Source organism: Panthera onca, chromosome C1 (genome assembly GCF_046562875.1).
Source record: "Panthera onca isolate mPanOnc1 chromosome C1, mPanOnc1 haplotype 2, whole genome shotgun sequence".
Classification (NCBI taxonomy): domain Eukaryota; kingdom Metazoa; phylum Chordata; class Mammalia; order Carnivora; family Felidae; genus Panthera; species Panthera onca.
In genome coordinates this window covers 121,488,890-121,508,679 of record NC_138346.1, presented here as the reverse complement: position 1 = coordinate 121,508,679, position 19,790 = coordinate 121,488,890, and the positions used below count along the sequence as shown (strand labels likewise).

General features: G+C 41.9%; 1 protein-coding gene across 1 annotated transcript in view; it reads right to left on the bottom strand.

Moving 5' to 3' along the window:
• VTCN1 (V-set domain containing T cell activation inhibitor 1) overlaps positions 1–19,790 on the bottom strand; it is a 62,680-nt gene that overhangs the window by 4,631 nt on the left and 38,259 nt on the right. Inside the window, exons 3-4 of the mRNA XM_060625580.3 lie at positions 11,245–11,592; positions 8,101–8,379 (exon numbers count right to left, since the gene is read on the bottom strand). Coding sequence (XP_060481563.1) covers positions 8,101–8,379; positions 11,245–11,592 — 627 coding nt within the window. The remainder of the gene's footprint in view (positions 1–8,100; positions 8,380–11,244; positions 11,593–19,790) is intronic.

Below are 19,790 nucleotides of genomic sequence, written 5' to 3'. Positions count from 1 at the left end.
CATTTGTGTTATTCATCTCAGTGGTTCATAGGGCTTGAAAAACTGCTTTGTACATGTTTGGCACACAATAGATACTTGCTGAATGAATGGCCTAAATTAGCAGTATAGTCAGAGAACACAGGATATAAACTTCATGGTCTCATCCGATTGTTTAAAAACATGTATGGAGGGGCGCCTGGGTGGCTCAGTCGGTTAAGCGTCTGACTTCGGCTCAGGTCACGATCTCACGGTCTGTGAGTTCGAGCCCCGCATCGGGCTCTGGGCTGATGGCTCAGAGCCTGGAGCCTGCTTCCGATTCTGTGTCTCCCTCTCTCTCTGCCCCTCCCCCGTTCATGCTCTGTCTCTCTCTGTCTCAAAAATAAATAAACGTTAAAAAAAATTAAAAAAATAAAAACATGTATGGAGTCATTACCTTGTACATGGCAAGAAGGAATTGTGTTAATTTTCTGAATTTTGAGCTATGTCATGCTGCCATATGGTAGTCAGTCCTAGTTCTGATACATGGGACACTTGTCCTAATGCATTCAATAAACGTGTGGAAAAAGAATCTGCTCACAGAATAAAACGTGTGCTCAATTTCTGTGGTTTGTTCAGTTATTGTCCTTTCTATCAGAAGGCATTAGTTACACAGTTTGGAGATATTTATTGAGATCTGAACTGAGATAGTGGTGTTAACACTCGTTCTAAATGCCCAATGCTTCATTCCCCCCTTTCCTTCTAGGAAGGCCTTCCATCAGGTACTATCCCATTGGTCTGTGTGTGGGCAGCTGACCCAAGTTGAGCCTTTCTGAGAATGTAGGATAGGACTGAGGGATTGAGGCTCACTCTGGTTACTCTACTGAGTGAGAGAGACTTTTAAACTAGGAACTCTTGGCACTCACATTCTGCCCTATAGACTAAAACAAGAGAAACCAAATTAGAGAGTAAAGAGAGAATAGGGAATTGACAATCCCAATAGAGTTTAAATTCTTGGTTCCAGCACTTCCTGAAGCCAAACCGCACTTTGTGTCCTTGGTTCTACAAGATATCCTAATGTTCTTTTATTAAATTTCCCTTTTACCTTAGGCCTGTTTGAGCTGGTTTTCTGTTGCAGTCAACTAAGAGCATCTATTTAGTACAGTCACCAATTTGTTCCTCGGGATGGCGGAAGAGCTCTCTTTTTCTCATATGTATGATTTTTTTTTTTTTGGTTAGATACTTTTTTTTATTGTGGTAAACATATCACAGATGTACCATATTTACCATTTTTAAATGTACAGTTCAGTAGTTTTAAATATATTCACATTATTGTGAAACAGACTTCCAAAACTTTTTCATCTTGCAAATCTGAAACTCTATACCCGTTAAACAACTCCCTTTGCCTTTCTCTTCCCCCAAGCTGCTGGTAACCACCATTCTACTTCCTATTTCTATGAATTTGACTACTCCATTAGATATCTCATATGAGTAGGATCATAGAGGATTTGTCTTTCTATGACTGGCTTATTTCACGTAGCATGATATTCTGAAAATGTATCCACTTTGCAGCATGTGAGAGAATTTCCTTCCTTTTTAAGGCTGAGTAATATTCCATTGCATGTATGCACCACATTTCGTTTATTCATATATCTCTTATGGACATTTTGGGTTGTTTCCATCTCTTGTCTATTGTGAATCATGCTGCTATGAACATGGGTGAACAAATATCTCTTTGAGAACCTGCTTTCAATTCTTTTGGATATATACACAGAAAGTATTGTTAGATCACATGCTAGTTCTATTTTTAATTCTTTGAGGAATCTCCATTCTGTTTTCTAGAGCGGCTGCACCATTTTATAATCTCATCAACATGTACAACGGTTCCAATTTCTTCACATCCTCACCAAAACTTGTTTTTTCCTGAGATTTTTTTTTTTTTTTGATACTAGCTCTTCTAATGGTTGTGGGGCGATATGTGATTTTGATCTGCATTTCTCTGATGATTTGTGATATTGAGCATCTTTTCATACATTTGTTGGCCATTTGTTTGTATCTTCTTTGGAGAAATGTCCGTTCAAGGTCTTTGTCCATTTTTTTAATTGGGTTATTTGATTTTTGTTGTTGTTGTTGAGTTGTAGAAGTTCTTCATGGATTCTGGATACTACCCCTTTATCAGATATATGATTTGCAAATACTTTCTCCCATGCCACAGGTTGCTTTTTCATATTTACAATTTGAAATTAAAAAGTAAGCTGACAGAAATATGATTTATTCAGTTAAATTCAGCAAACATTCTTTATCAAACTGGCTAGGGGGTTATCAATTTTGTTAATTCTTTCAAAGAACCAGCTTCTGGTTTCATTGATCTGTTCTACTGTTTTTTTGGGTTTCGATAGCATTAATTTCTGCTCTAATCTTTTTTTTATATTAAATATAATTTATTGTCAAATTGGTTTCCATATAAGATCCAGTGCTCATCCCAACATGTGCCCTCCTCAATGCCCATCACCCACTTTCCCCTCTCCCCCACCCCCCATCAACCCTCAGTTTGTTCTCAGTATTTAAGAGTCTCTTATGGTTTGCCTCCCTCCCTCCCTGTAACTTCCCCCCTTCCCCCTCCCCCATGGTCTTCTTTTAAGTTTCTCAGGATCCATATATGAGTGAAAACATGTGGTATCTGACTTTCTCTCCCAGACTTATTTCACTTAGCATAACACTCTCCAATTCTATCCACGTTGCTGCAAATGGCCAGATTTTATTCTTTCTCATTGCCAAGTAGTATTCCATTGTATATATAAACCACATCTTCTTTATCCATTCATTAGTTGATGGAAATTTAGGCTCTTTCCATAATTTGGCTATTGTTGAAAGTGCTGCTGTAAACATTGAGGTACATGTGCCCGTATGCATCAGCACTCCTGTATCCCTTGGGTAAATTCCTAGCAGTGCTATTGTTGGGTCATGGGGTAGATCTATTTTTAATTTTTTGAGGAACCTCCATACTGTTTTCCAGAGTGGCTGCACCAGTTTGCATTCCCACCAACAGTGCAAGAGGGTTCCCATTTATCCACATCCTCGGCAGCATCTATAGCCTCCTGATTTGTTCATTTTAGCCACTCTGACCAGCGTGAGGTGGTATCTCAGTGTGGTTTTGATTTGTATTTCCCTCATGAGGAGTGACATTGAGCATCTTTTTATGTGTCTATTGGCCATTTGGATGTCTTCTTTAGAAAAGTGTCTAGGGGCGCCTGGGTGGCTCAGTCGGTTAAGCGTCCGACTTCGGCTCAGGTCACCATCTCGCGGTATGTGAGTTCGAGCCCCGCATCGGGCTCTGTGCTGACCGCTCAGAGCCTGGAGCCCGTTTCAGATTCTGTGTCTCCCTCTCTCTCTGACCCTCCCCCATTCATGCTCTGTCTCTCTCTGTCTCAAAAATAAATAAATGTTAAAAAAAAAAAAAAAGAAAAGAAAAGTGTCTATTCATGTCTTCTTCCCATTTCTCCACTGGATTATTTGTTTTTCAGGTCTGGAGTTTGGTGAGTTCTTTACAGATTTTGGATACTAGCCCTTTATCTGATATGTCATTTACAAATGTCTTTTCCCATTCTGTTGGTTGCCTTTTAGTTTTGTTGATTGTTTCCTTTGCAGTAATTTCTGCTCTAATCTTTAGTATTTCCTGTCTTCTGGTGGTTTTGGGTTTTATTTGCTGTTCTTTTTCCAGCTCTTTAAGGTTTAAGGTTAGATTGTGTATCTGAGACCTTTCTTTCTTCTTTAGGAAGGCCTGGATTGCTATATACTTTCCTCTTATGACCACATTTGCTGAATCCCAGAGGTTTTGGGCTGTGGTATTATCATTTTCATTGGCTTCCATGTACTTTTTAATTTCCTTTTTAACTTCTTGGTTAGCCCATTCATTCTTTAGTAGGAGGTTCTTTAGTCTCCAAGTATTTGTAACCTTTCCAAATTTTTTCTTGTGGGTGATTTCAAGTTTCATAGCATTGTGGTCTGAAAATATGCACGGTATGATCTCGATCTTTTTGTACTTGTTGAGGGCTGATTTGTGTCCCAGTATGTGGTCTATTCTGGAGAATGTTCCATGTGCACTGGAGAAGAATGTATATTCCACTGCTTTAGGATGAAATGTTCTGAATATATCTGTTAAGTCCATCTGGTCCAGTGTGTCATTCAAAGCCATTTTTTTCCTTATTGATTTTCTGATTAGATGATCTGTCCATTGTTGTAAGTGGGGTGTTGAAGTCCCCTACTATTATGGTATTATCAATGAGTTTCTTTATGCTTGTGATTAATTGATTTATATATTTGGGTGCTCACACATTTGGAGTATAAATGTTTACAATTGTTAGGTCTTCTTGGTGGATAGTCCCCTTAATTATGATATAATGCCCTTTTTCATCTCTTGATACAGTCTTTATTTTAAAGTCTAAATGGTCTGATATAAGTATGGCTACTCTGGCTTTCTTTTGTCGACCATTAGCAGGATAGATGGTTCTCCATCCCTTACTTTCAATCTGAAGGTGTCTTTAGGTCTAAAGTGGGTCTCTTGTAAACAGCATATAGGTGGATCTTGTTTTCTTATCCATTCCGTTACCCTGCATCTTTTGATTGGAGTATTTAGTCCATTGGTGTTTAGAGTGAGTACTGAAAGATATGAATTTATTACCATTATGTTACTTGTAGAGTTGGAGTTTCTGGTGGTGTTCTCTGGTCCTTTCTAGTCTTTGTTGCTTTTGATATATATATATATATATATATATATATATATATATATATAATAGTCTTTTCTATTTTATATTTATATCTTTTCTATTATATATATATATGGTCTTTTCTCCCCTCAGAGAGTCCCCCTTAAAATTTCTTGCAGGGCTGGTTTAGTGGTCACAGACTCCTTTAATTTTTGTTTGTCTGGGAAACTTTTTATCTCTCCTTCTATTTTGAATGACAGCCTTGCTGGATAAAGAATTCTTGGCTGTATATTTTTCTGATTCAGCACTTTGAATATATCCTGCCATTCCTTTCTGGCCTGCCAAGTTTCTGTGGATAGGTCTGCTGCAAACCTGATCTGTCTTCCCTCGTAGGTTAAGGACTTTTTCCCCTTGCTGCTTTCATGATTCTTTCCTTACCTGAATATTTTGTGAATTTGACTATGATATGCCTTGTTGATGGTCGGTTTTTGTTGAATCTAATGGGAGTCCTCTGTGCTTTCTGGATTTTGATGTCTGTGTCTTCTCCCAGGTTAGGAAAGTTTTCTGCTATGATTTGCTCAAATAACCCTTCTACCCCTTTTTCTCTCTCTTCATCTTCTGGGACCCCTATGATTCTGATATTGTTCCTTTTTAATGTGTCACTGATTTCTCTAATTCTTAAATCGTGCTCTTTTGTCTTAGTCTTCTTTTTTTCTGCTTCATTATTCTCTAGAAGTTTGTCCTCTAGATCGCTGATTCTCTGCTCTGCCTCATCAGTCCTTGCCGCCGTGGCATCCATTCAAGATTGCAGTTCAGTTATAGCACTTTTTATTTCATTATGACTAGCTTTTACTTCTTTATTTCCACAGAAAGGGATTCTAATCTATTTTCAACTCCACCTAGTATTCTTATTATCGTGATTCTAAATTCTGGTTCAGACATCTTGCTTGTGTCTGTGTTAGTTAAGTCCCTGGCTGTTGTTTCTTCCTGCTCTTTCTTTTGGAGTGAATTCCTTTGTTTCATCATTTTGAAGGGAGAAAAGGAATTAATTAGGTAAAAAAATTAAAAACAATTAAAATTAAAAATAATTAAAGTTAAAAAATTAAAAACAACAAACACACACACACACAATCAAATAAATGGTGCTAGATCCTAGGTGTGTTTTGGTCTGGGTGTTGAAAGGGGCTTGATAGATTAGAGGAAAAAGGGGAAAGAAAAAAAAAAGAAATCGTTTGAAAATTTGAAAAAATGAATACACTGAGATAGAATAAAATGATAAGATGGAAGTAAAATAGAATTTGAAAAAATTTACACAAGACTAAAAAATATAGTAGAAAAAAATTAAAGAAAAATATTTTTAATAAAAATTGAAAGTAAAAATAAATTTTTTTTCTTTCTGTATTCAAGAAAAAGAAGAAAAAGAGAAAGAGAAAGAAAAATAAAGGAAAAAAAATTGAATAGATGGACCAGTGAACAGACTGAAATACAATTGAAATTACACCATTTTCCTCTAGAAGTCAAACTATGAAGTACTTTATAGTCCGTAAACTAAGTAGGTGGAGAGATTTGTCATGTTCCCGAAGAGCGAGGTTGGCCCAGTTGGGCGGGGCTCAGTGTAATGGCTCCGTTCTCCACTAGATGGTGCTGCTTAGCTTACCAGGGTGGATTGTTGTGGCGCGTGTAGGTGTGTATATGCGCATGCGTGGGAGGGGCAAAAATGGCGTCACCCAGCTACCTCGTCTCTTGTCGCGCACCCATCCTTTGTCTCTGGCTTCCGGCGGCTCCCCGCTTTTATACCCTGCGTGACCAAGCCATAAGGGTGCCAGGCGGCACTTCCCTCCTGAGTTTTATCTCAGATGAGACTGTGTTTCCCGACCCCTCACTTCCGAGGGACTGCGGCTCTGACCAGCTCCACCTCTCTGTGGGAGGGTCTCACCGAGCACTGGCCCGGTGCTGCCGCCCCCAGGAACGTTGGCGGGACTGTGCTGCTGACGCCCAGAGACTGCGGCTGGGCTGGGTGCCAGCCGCCCCAGAGAAAGTTCCCGCGATCGGGTGGCAGCAGCGTTTCAGAGATTATGGAAAATCTCAACCCGCATCTGGCTTCACCCCCAGCGACCTTGTTCCAGCACCAGCGAATACGATTGTTCTCCGGGGTCCACTGGGACGGGGTGGCTGCACAGCCTCTACCGAATGTCCTCCCAGCAGGGGAACCGCCTCTCCCCTTGTGGCCCGAAGAGCCCCGGACCCCACTCTACTCCTGGGGATTCGCCCTTCCCACCGGAGCACCGCCAGGTATCAGCTGCAGAGTTGCAGACTCTGCGCTCCCTGTTTATAGTCTTAATGGAATTTAAACCCTCTCCTCTCCTTTCTCCCTTTTCAGTTCAGTCCCTGCGGCTGTTTCCACTTTTCCGCTTTCTGTCCAGCTGTTTTTGAGGGGGAGTGCTTTTCCCGTATTCTCCATCATCTCCCTGGATGGAAAAACAGCTCCCTGCCCTCCATGGCTTCTCTCCCCCGGTTCACCTCTCTGCTCCATGTACCTGCTGAGTTCTGTGGTTCAGGTTGTGCAGATTGTTGTGTTAATCCTCAAATCAGTTTTCTCGGTGTGCAGGATCTGCTAAATTCAGCAAACATTCTTGATAGGTCTCTTAAATGTGCAAGGTATTCCACTGGTTCTGGGCTGGATATGAGACAGCAGTTCTCCTGACATACGCCTTCCACTCTAGACTGAATTTTTAATTCAGCTGCCGCAGGGACGGTCTTAAAAGTCATAATCCAGTCTGTGCATTTTCTAGACACTAGCTCAACCCTAGGTTTTGTGTGTGTGTGTGTGTGCGCGCATGAAAATAGGGAAACTAGCACGTTGGGCCTCTCTGAGTCTTGGTCGTGTCAGCCTGGGAGGCCACTTAATGCCAGAGCTTTCAGATAAATCCCAGGCCAGTGTTAGTGGGATCATGAGCCAGTCCCAGATGGGCTGAATAAGACTAAGTCAGACCCTAAAAAAGTCTTCTCAAAAGCAGGCTAAAACCAAATCAGTTTTGGGGGGCTAGGCATGTAGATCACCAGCTGAATATGTCAAAGATGTCAAATAATTGTCATTTTCCTCATTGCTTCACCAAAGCAGACCTACTGAGTTAGGGCCACAGATTCCTAAATAGTGCTTTCCAGGGAACCACCCCCAGTCAATGAGAAGGCATACAAGATGAAGCCTCATTGCAATTTTTGACCTATATGCCATAAATATTGTCTTGTGTTAGGCTTCTTCTTATGTAATGCAGTCCCAACTATAATTGTGGCTAAGGTCTCCATGAAGAGGACTCTAGAGCTTTCCATTCCCTGATACATAATATATCTGTTAAAGAAATTAGATTTTAATTCAGATTTGATTCTCACCCCCAATAAACCCATACGAAAAGTGTACAAAAAGCATGGAGAAACCCACCTGTCACTTTGATATCCCCTGTGGCTTTGGCAATGTTGTTCTCAATCATACAGGAGTACGTGTTGTTGATCGTGACATTGTAGAGTACGGACACAACCTTCATGGTCACATTCTCAGAGTTCAGCTCAAAGCTGGTATTGGAGACTTCTGAGAAGTTGGCTCCCTGGTCAACTTGGGATGCCCAGACCACTGTAGGCTGGGGGAACCATCGGGGAGCCTCACACCGTAGGCTCTCTGAGCTGGCATTATAGTCCACGTTCACCTCTGGGATGCTGAAGGCTGCAGGATTGAAAGGGGCAGATGTCAAGGTCATACCAATAAAACAATATAGCCTTTGAAGTGCAAGGTCTTAAAAACACAGTCATTTCCACCACCGAAGTGACTCAATACTTCCCCAGTGGGCTGTCTGTGCATGGCCCATTGTATAGTAGTTTCCAGTAAAGATTTACACAACCCTTTGGCCAAGACCTAAGTTTTAGGTATCATTGTTATAACAGGTAAATCTCTCCAACTAAGATGAGTTCCAGTTTATCCCTTTAAAGATAAAGGATAAAGTTGATCACAAGAAAGTGTATCCCTTAAGGAAATTGGGCATTTTCTCAGGTACCTGTGAAGCCTCTTGGATTTTTTAATGTATTTTTCTGCCTGGAGGATAAAGTTAGGGTGGGGAGGGAGAAGGAGAAGGAAAAAACAAACAGCATTCACCTGTCGCCCACAGAAATTCCATACACAGGCCTTCCCATCATGGTGGTTTGGATTTTCTTGGGTGGAGCCTCTCCAGCCCTGGTGTCCAGGGGTAGAGGCAGGCATTTGTCTTCTTCTAAGATAGTTCTTCTTGGGGAGGTAAATGAACTTGGAAATTAAGACTAGCTTCTTCTAATATTCAGGCAGAAAGATACTTATGGAAAAATGTTAAGTCCTGGACTTTTGACTGTAAAACGCTTATTATGCCAGGATATAATTTATTAAGTTATTTAGCACTTTCCTTCGCCCGGGACTGTGCTGGAACTGAGTGAGTGGTACAAGGAAAGACCTTGCCTTGCCCTTAAAGAGGCTGCCATCTAGCAGGGGAGATGAGACTCATCCCCTCCCAGCAGGCAGGGAATGAGCTCCCGGGAGATGATGTAAGGAACTGAGTGTACATGACAGTGAACCACCATTTATTGAGGGTGTTCTCTGTGCCAGGTACCAAATTCCAGACATTATTTCATTTGATCCTCACAACAGTTACAAGGATATCTATTATCACCATTTTAAAAATAAGCTTTTAAGTTTGGCATAATTTTAGATTTACAGAAACGTTGCCAGGATAGCACAGCGATCTTGTATACACCTCACCCCATTTTCCCTAATGTTAACATCTTAAATAACCGTGGCACATCTGTCAAAATGTGCCAGAGAAACCCATCACTGGTACATAACTGGTACATAACTATTATGTAATTATAATAGAAGCCATCACTAGTACATAACTATTAACTTATCTCCAGACTTTGTTTTCATTTCACCAGTTTTCCCACTAATGTCCTTTTTCTTCCCCAGCATCCCATATTGCATTTGGTCCTCCCGTCCTCTCAGGTTCCTCTGGCCTGTGACAGTATCTCAGTCTCTCCATGTTTTTCCCGATCTTGACAGCTTTGAGTGGTATTGGTCAGATATTTTGTGGGATGCCCCTCTCTTGGAATCTGTCTGATGTTTTTCTCATGATTAGATTGGTGCTATGGGTTTTGGAGAGGAAGACTGTGGGAGGAAGAGTATCCTTCTCATCATGTCACATCAGAAGGCATGCTATCAACATGACTTATCACTGATGAGGTTAACTTTGACCACCCGGCTGAGGCAGGTTTCTCTGGAAGCTGGACTTCCTGAGAAAAACACACACTATGTGTGGTCATGGGGGAGGGAGGAAGTGTTAAGCTCTACCTCCAGGAGTGGGGAGATCTAAATACATTATTTGGAATTCATCTGTAAATGTTGGTGCCGTCTCCCTCATATTTATAGAAGTATGGACTCACATGTTTATTTTATACTTGGAGTTCTAATTTAATACCATGCTGTTTATATGGTTGCTCAGACTGTTCCAGCTTTGCCATTGGAAGGCCTTTCAGTTGGCTCCAGTGTCCCTTTGAGATGACCCTAGGAATCCCCATTTTAAGATGAAGAAACTAAGGCCCAGTCAGGTTGCCTTGCCCAGGTCACTATACTTGTCCAGGTCTGGCTCTAGATCTGTGCCTCAAACAAATATAAACACATGTTATGAAGTGTCCAAGGAAGGCCTGTGCAGGCCAGGAGACCTCGGGATACTTTCTGCCTATCTTGCAAGGCCTTTCTCAAATGCCAAATTCTCCATGGGGGCTTTCCTATCCGTCCCCTCCCTAGGCATTTGGATGTGATCTCTCTCTCTCCCTCTGAATCCCCAAATCACTGTGTATTTCTCTTAAAGCAATTGATACACTTTACCAATTATTATAGTTATTTACCCATTTTTCTTATCTCTGCCCCAGCTCTCAACTCTATATGCTCTATACAAAGAGCTCTTCAAGACGGGGGACAATCATCTAGTTTTCTTAATCATCTTTTTACTCCTCACAGTACATTTCTGAGTTCCTTGTACAGTAATTCACCAAGCTGAGTTGATAAGGAAGGGTGGATTTCACTGGGGGAGGATTAGTGAGTTTATAGGACAATACTGTTTTCCATTAGTTCCTTTTGAAGTCTTCCTAAAGTGGGTTCCACTGCCATAAGCCCCTGGAGGTACTGAATTCAGACTTGGGCTAGGGCCTACTTCTTGTAGAAAAGTCTCAGGCCAGATCACAGGTTTCTCTTGCTAGTAATGACACAGGCTACCATGAAAGAGACCACGTTTATTTTGGCAAGATATTTCAGGGAATATACCTGAAAATCTGGAAAAGACTAGAGTCCAGAACAGAAGATTTTAAGATCTAATATGATAGGGGGCTATTTTTGGAGTTGCTGTGGGTCTTGGACAGCAAGGATGGCTGCTGGCAGAATTCAGACAGTCTTCGCCTTATTGGTCACTCTTGGGCACACATATTCCATCAGCCATCCATGGTCTTTAGCCCCAAATACCTTTGGGCACCTACCTTTGGGCACTTTCTTTCCCTCTTCCCCAAAGTGACTCACCTCCAGTTTTATACTCAAGGTTAGCATTCCCCTTGCCTTTGGAGGTGATGATGTAACATTTATAGGTGCCAGCATCTGTGAGTTGCACGTTTTTCAGCCTCAGAGAGGCATTGCCACCTATCACTTGATCCGCAAACACAGCCGTCCTGCCTCTGAACATGTCGTCTTGGTCTGACAGGTCGTCTTTGCCTTCTTTGAACTCATGTACCAAGCCCATAACACCTTCCTTCAGCCACTGTATCACGATATCAGAAAGCTTGATGTCAGGTTCAAAAATGCAGCTCAGGATTCCATCCTCCCCGATGTTCCCAGCGGAGGTGAGAGTAGTGACTCTAATGGAGTGTCTCCCTGCAATTCAGGAAGCAAGGGTCAATGCTGAAGGAAGTCTTGGAATGTCTACAACCAAACCCTTCATTACTGAAGGCCAAACACTTCTGGAATAAATTAGAAATGTAGAAGAACAGGAGAGGCATAAAAAAAGAAGACATAAGAATGGAAAGAACAGGGACACAGTAGCCTTGATCTACAGCAGATCTGCTTTTTGGAACAGGCAACCCAAACTTGAGAGGTGACAAGTAGAGAACATACGGAACTTGGAGTTTGAAATGGGAATTCAAGTCCTGGCTTTCTGACTTAATAGCTGTGTGAGCTTGAGTAAATCATGTAACCTCTCTGGGTCTCAGAAAAATGGAGGGAATGATATCTGTCTTCCCCACCTGAAAGGGTTCTTATGAGGATCAAATCAAATGGACGTGAACTTGATTTGCAAACTGCAATGACACACATCAGGTATTGTTACTCTTGGTTAACCAGAAGTGGCACAGAAGTGAGACCTCACATTAACTAAATGTGGCTAGTGATTCTGAAGAATGCTAGATTCTAAAGTGCTGTTACTTTGATCTCCATTTGGATGATGAAGAAACCAAAGCAAAGAGGAGATAAGTGACTTGGTCAAGGTTATAGTGCTAGCTATGGTGTAATGAAGAATGGTACTTAATTTAATTGATTTTTGGCTTAAGATAGATACCACCCTGCCCTCCAAACATACCACCAGTAGAAATATTAATTATGATGCCAGACATATCCACTGCCTCTCCCCCACTTGCCCAGTGGACAGCCTGTGCAATCTGTGAAGGACTGGCCAACTGAATGACTGGGCATGCCTGTAGGGGTGATTTAATTAACCAAATCTTCTTCTTCTTTTTTTAAATATAATTTATTGTCAATTTGGTTTCCATACAACACCCAGTGCTCATTCCAACAGGTGCCCTCCTCAATGCCCATCACCCACTTTCCCCTCTCCCCCACCCCCAACCAACCCTCAGTGTGTTCTCAGTACTTAAGAGTCTCTTATTAACCGAATCTTCTTGAGAGACTCCTTCCGTGGTTGGTTGTGAAGTGAAGGAGGGGGAGGGGCATTTGAGCCCAAGAGGAGAGTGGAGCCGATCCAAAGTGTGGGGGAGAGAACATGCGAGAGAAAGATGAAGAGAATCCTCCACCCCTAGAGCTGTCTTAGATCCTGAGGGGTTCCACGTCTAGTTCCTGTCCCAATCTCTGAGTACCTTTTAAACAAATGCTTTGTTTGTTGTATTAAAACAGTCAGCGCACACCTCTCCTTCTTAGAGCCAAAAAAGTCCTACTTGATGGGTCCTGAGCATTTCTTGGCTTCCCTGTTGGTATTTCTGCGCTTCATCTTTGCTTCCATCCAATCTAGTTTACATGCATTCATCTTACGGGTAGACCTTAAAATACAGTCTGGACACATCAGTTTTATAATCACTAATCTTCCACGGCTCCCAAAGGCTGTGGAGTAAATAAAGTTCAGACTTACTAGCATGGCCTTCAAAGCTAAATCCTGGTTGGCATATAGTAAGTGCCCCATAGATATTAGTTTTTATCGCTGCCTTTCCAGTCTCATTTCCTAACACATCCTTCCATAGTCTCTACTATTTATGTATATCAAGTGATTTATTGATTTTCTGCTTTCACTGGAAAAAATACACAAGGTATGCATGCTATTTTTCAGATTCAAGAGGTAAATGCTATGAACATAAGGATATCCTTGGCATTTCACCTCTCCTAGCCCATTAGGGATTGGAACTAATTGGCTCGTGGGCTTTATGGAAAGTAGGTGAAGGTACTGGATGGAGGACAGACCCGAAGAAGCTAAGCTCAATGGGTTTATTTAGAAAGAACAGAGTTACTGATAGAAGAACAGTTCTAGGTGAAAAAGAGGCAGGGGAAAAAAAACCTGTGCACAGGCTGGCTTGGGAGGAAGTTGCTCAGACTTTTGAGTGTGGGGGAAGTGAGACCTGGGAGCAGCTGCCATGCACAGTGGCCATTCACGTGGGAGATTTGGGAGAGAAATTATGAAAGACGACTGTACGGAGTTTCAGTGCGTTATATGAATGCAACAGGCCCCATCCCCTGCCTTGGCATTTTCTTGAACGCTGCTTTAAAGATTTAATTTGCTTTTCAATTATTTTTACTTGACAGACTAATATCCAAGACATTCCAGGGTAGTACTGGTTATACCATTATACTATGCATCTTCACACCCCTGTTCATCTCACACCTACAATTTATAGTTCTCCCCTCTCCTTTATCACCAGCTATCCAAATTCTACTTCTATGCAAGGCTGTTCAGATGGCAGCCCTTGCGTGAAGCCCTCTTTTGATCTGCCAAGACAAAATTAATAGATTCTCTACTCTCCCATAATACTTTCCCTTGCCTTTATTATAGCAGCTGTCTCCCTCCACCTTGTGTCTGGTCTGTCCCTGGCACACATTTGTAAGCTTTTCAAGGACGGAGACTGTCTTCATGATATTCGTAAGCCCTATAATGCTCTGATTTTATATGTCAACTTGACTGGGCCATGGGATGCCCAGGCATTTGGTCAGACATTCTGGGGCGTCTGTGAGGATGTTTCTGGATAAGATTAACATTTGATTCAGTAGATGGAGTAAAGCAGGTCACCCCCCGCCCCTTATTTGGGGGGCATCATGCAATCAGTAGAAGGCCTGAATAGAACACAAAGCCTGAGTAAGAGGGAACTCTGACTGCCTGATTGCTTTCAGCTGGTACGTTTGTCTTTTCCTGCCTTTGGGCTAGACCTGAAACACTGTCTTCTTGGATCTTGAGCCTGCCAGTTTTGGGACTGGAACTACATCATTGGCTCTCCAGGTTCTCAAGCCTTTGGACTCAGATTGGAACTCAACCATCTGGGTCTCCAGCTTGATGAAGCAGATCTTGGGATTTTTTAGCCTCCACAATTGTGTGAGCCAATTCTTTCTAAATCTCTCCCTCCCTCTCTCTCATTACACACACACACACACACACACACTCCAATTGGTTCTGGATTCTGTTTCTCGGGACAACCCTGACTAATACAAATTTTGGTACTAAGAAGTGAGGTGCTGGTGTAATAGACTAGTAAGCATGTGGAAGGTGCTTTGAAACAGGGTCCTGGGTAGGGGCTGGAAGAATTTTAAGATGCATGTTAGAAATATGGATGTTAAGGGTGATTCTGGTAAGGTCTCAGATGGAAATGAGGAACATGTTATTGGAAACTGGAGGAAAAGTCATCCTGTTATAAAGTGGGAAAGAATTTTGAATTTACAAGTAATGGAATTGGGTATATAATTAATTGATTGTATATTTTTAAAGTGATCTCTACACCAAATGTGGGGCTCGAACTCATGACCTCGAGATCAAGAGTCAGATGCTTTACTCACTGAGCCAGCCAGGTGCCCCTAGCTGAGATTTCTAAGCAAAGGTGTGAAGGAGCATTTTGGTTACTCCTGACTGCTTATATAGTAAAATTTAAGAAAGGAAAGAGATGAATTGAAGAAGGAATTGTTAAGTTAAAAAAGAACCATAACTTGAAGATTTGGAAATTTCTCAGCCTATCCATATTGCAAAAAAATGAGAAAGGTTTAATTAGCCACCTCGGCAGAAGCCAGGAATAGAAATGGGGACTACACCAGCAGCAACAGCACCAGCAGGGGACAGAAAAACTAAAGGGGATAGAAAAAATGAGACAAATGAAGGAAGGCTGTCAGATTTCTTAGATCCTGCAGGCCAAGACCATAGAGCTGTAAATATGTGCTATTCTTCCAGAAAAGGGAAAAACAATCTAAAGGTGATGCGCAGAGATCATCGGGTGTGCCTCCTTCCTTTCAAAGGATGAGGGCCATTGTCTGTGTTTCAACCGGCCAGAGGGCCACTACCATTGTAGCCTTAGAGATGGGGCCACCTAAAACCTGGGGAGGACTTTCCAGCCTCCAGAACTGTGAGAAAATAAATTTCTGTTTTTTAAGCCACCCAGTCTATGATATTTTGTTATGGCAGCCTGAACAAAGTAAGACAAGTGCCCAATGCTACATTTCTACAAAGAAAAATAGTGTTTGTTCATTGAATGAATACATGAATGAGCGAATGGAAATAAGTAGAAATCAACGCACTATATGAGATAATGCTACTATCCAAAATGGTTATAGGAATAAGGAATATTCGGCAGGATTACCGCATCTAAATTTTGGGGAAACGTGAGCCAGTGAAAAAGAAGGCAATGAAAATACAGAGATTCTCAATATAATCATGGAGCAAATGTAACTATGTTAGAGCAGGGATAAATTTGATTGTAGTTTATAAAGTGCCATTAAAGTTGAATTGAAAAATTACTTTTCAGAAAAAATACATGATTAACACAGTTTATAGAGAGAATGAAATGGTAATGACATATCTTAGTTTGGTAATTGTGCTACCGAATTAATTTTAATGTGTTGGCCTTGAGCCCAAAGGTAGAGAATTTGCTGAAATATCTCTTAGAGAACTTAATGATTGAAAGTAGGCAAGTGTGGAGTGCCCCAGGGACCCACTGCAGGCTCTAGCCCATTTAAGGTTGCATTAAAGATGTGGCAGATGGAATGAGCATAATGTCGATTAAATGCTCCCCTCCCTTATCAAATCAAGAGGAGGAATAAAAACTAGGGAGAACTTAAAAAACCATGAGGACCTAGCCATGGCTTTGCACCCAGAAAGCAATCAATAAATGCTTGTTAGCTGAATAAATGATGATTAAAAGTGATTAAAGGAAATTTAATTTGCAAGCAATTAAATGCATTAATTTGCAAGCAAATAAAAGCATACAAATATTGCTTTTCAAAAAAAAGAGAAGAAAATAAAAGAAAGAAAAAGAAAGAAAGAGAGAAAGAAAGAAAGGAAAGAAAGAAAGAAATCTGTATTCAAACTTGCAAGCAAATATTGGCTCAAAGAGCCAATTGTTTTAGGAAACACAATCTGGCCTGGTAGTATTCTCCAGGCCTCTTAACCACCAGTGGCTCTTGTGTGATTTGGTGAGCCGAAGGGTAAAAGGACTCCAGGCGATGGGTTCGAGGTGGTTATCTATTGATAGAGATTTCTGTTAATTGAAACAGGCACAGATTTTAAGAATTTCACTGGCCTCTAAGATTTGAACTTTAAAGTTGGAAAGCCCTGCCACTTACTGAAAATGCATTCTCTAGCCCTTGAGGGCTAATTGCTCTGACAGCTCTGGTTTGCATCGGAGAAGAGTAGCTGTAAAAGAGAAGCAGGCCAAAACCTGAGCAGTTCTGTTTTCACACTGGGTGAGTGCTATTCAATTGCCCTGCCCTGTAGGAGCAGAAATCTCTTGGAAAGTGAGGGTACAGGTGACACAAGGCAAGACTTCTTTACAGAAATTATGAATCTGGAATGTCCAGTGCCACTGGATAAAACCTGGAAAATGAACTTTCTTTTGAAATGACTCAGTAAGACAAGTTCTGTACATTCCAGTAGCATAGACAGCATACTGGGAGCTTTCAGGAATGGTTGCTCGGCATTGGCTGGAAACACCCAGCCACCTGGATGGACACCATAGCATAAGGCTTAAAGGTGGCAACACGTAGGCTTAAGCTGGCACCAATGTGAGTGCCCCTCTTGCCAGAGAGGAAAGCAGGATTGGGGGTAACGGCTGCTTCTGTGAGAAGAAATGAGGAGGGATGCTGGGCCATGCTAGATGAAGGGACAATGTGGGAAGCCACCGTAGAATATGGTGTTTGAGAACGGGTATCAGGCTGTCTGGATTTAAGTCTCATCTCTGCCACTTACTGGATATGTGATCTTGGGCAAGTTTTCTAACTTCTTTATTTCATTTTTTTTTCATCTTTTAAAAATTTTTTAACGTTTACTTATTTTTGAGAGACAGGGACAGAACATGAACAGAGGAGGGGCAGAGAGTGGGAGACACAGAATCCAAAGCAGGCTCCAGGCTCTGAGCTGTCAGCACAGAGCCCGACGTGGGGCTCGACCTCATGAACCGCGAGATCGTGACCTGAGTCAAGGTTGGACGCTTAACCGACTGAGTCACCCAGGCGCCCCTAAAATTAAGATGTTAATGATAGTAGCTCCCTCAGACAGTCCCTGAAAGGTCTAAAGGATACAGCGCAGGCAAAGAGCTTAACATAGCACCTGACTTGCCACATGTTAAATCTTAATGCTTTCGATAACCATTATTAACTAGAATCATTTGGAAAGATTGCAGATCAGAGCACCAGGAGGACAGGGAGACTTTACTAAGTGCTTCAGTTATAGTGACTCCTTTTAAGCCTGGTAAGAACCAGGAAAGATAAGAATTACCATTATGCCCTTCTTATGACTGAGGATAAAGAGGCTCCATGGGATTAAATGGCTGGCCGAAGCTCTGTCTAGCATGTAGTGGAGCCAGGATCAAACACAATCTTGTCTGGAACTAACCCTGTGCTCTTTCTACCACATTTGGCTTATATCCATGACCAGCTTGAGACACACAGACAGCCTATCCAGTAAGATGGTATCTTTACCTTACGTAAAATTAAAAACGATTGAAAACCATGAAACGAAAGTAAGAAAGGCCAACAACTGTTTCTCAGATGACTACAATTAAAAAATATCTATATTTCTATATCTATATCTAGATATCTAGATAGGTTATCTAGACCTAGATCTAGATATATAGATCTGTATGCCTCTCAAATACTTTGCAGACAATTTGTTCAGTCTCCTGTTTCGGTGCCATGAGCACATGCCTGGTTGGCTTAGCCAGTGTCCAAAGATGGAGTATTTATTATGAGACCGTGTCCTGTGGCTTCCTGCCCTGGCCTAACTTCAGAGGAGGTGTCCAGCCCTGGCATGGCCAGGAAATTGCGGAAGTTTTAAGAAGTGCTATATAAATGCATTAATAACAACAATTTATTATTAATAGCACTGACGCTATCAATCTAAATAACAGTGACAGCCATTTATTACACTCATGTGCCAGGTACTTCGCAAACACTTTTCTCATTGAATTCCCACAACGGCTCTTTTATCAGCAAGGAAACCATTTCTGGAAAGTTAAGTTATATCCCCAAAGACATACAGTCAGTGTCAGACCTGAGATGAGAACGACTCTGTCTGATCCCTCAACTCTTCCCTTACCCAGAGCTGTTCCAAGTCATCCAGTGAGTGAGTGACAGTGTGAGGACTGGGCTGCAGAGGGTCAGGGACCTTTCCACGGCGTCCGCCCCCACCCCCCGCCCCCGTCTCGAAGGGCCATCCACAAAGGCTGTCCTATAACCAGGGATTAATGGGAGCCTCTCAACCTCTCTTCCAAATAATTCACCTCACGTGCATTTTATGTGTTCTGGGGTCCACTCTTCAGGAGTGGGGTGGCGATGAGGAGCTGGCATATGTGACCTCAGGAGAGTGTTGGAGAGGTGGAATTGTTTTCTGTATTTAGGAATATCTCTATGTCTGAGCTGCGGTCTCAGGAATGATGCCTGCAAGGCACACCAGAAAACACTCTTCCCTGCCACAACTCTGTACGAAAGTCATTATCTGTACCGGGGAGGTAGGGAAGAGTGTGGGTTCCGGAAGAAAATTACCAGGGCCTGAAACACAACTGTGCCATTTGCTAGCTGCGTGCAACCTTGGGTGGGTAGTTATTGGGAGGGAGGAATAATACTTGTCTCCTCTTTGTTGTGAATAGTAAATTGGATAATGTATGCAAAGTTATTTATTGCAGTGAGGTGCACATAGGAAAGATTCAAAAGATATTGCCATCATCATCACCATCACCTACGTAATGCCATTTCCTTAATTTCACTGCCTTGTGTATGAAGCCAGCTAACATTTTGTTAAAGTGGATTTATTTATTTTGAGAGACAGAGCGGGGGGGGGAGAGGGGAAGAGAGAGAGGAAGAGAGAGAATCCTAAGCAGGCTCCATACTGTCAGCGTGGAGCCCAACGTGAGGCCCAAACTTGTGAACCGTGAGATCATGACCTGAGCCAAAATCAAGAATCGGGCACTAACTGACTGAGCCGGGCACCCCAAGCCAGCTAACATTTTATTGAATTTATCTAAAGTGTGATAATATGATGCTCTTGGGTAAGGGTTATGGGCGTTTTAATAAAGGCAACTGAGAAAAATCCAACTAAAGAGTGTTAAATTCATAAACAGCCTATTGTATTCAAAATGACCAGCTTTAACCCCATGAAATAGGACGGA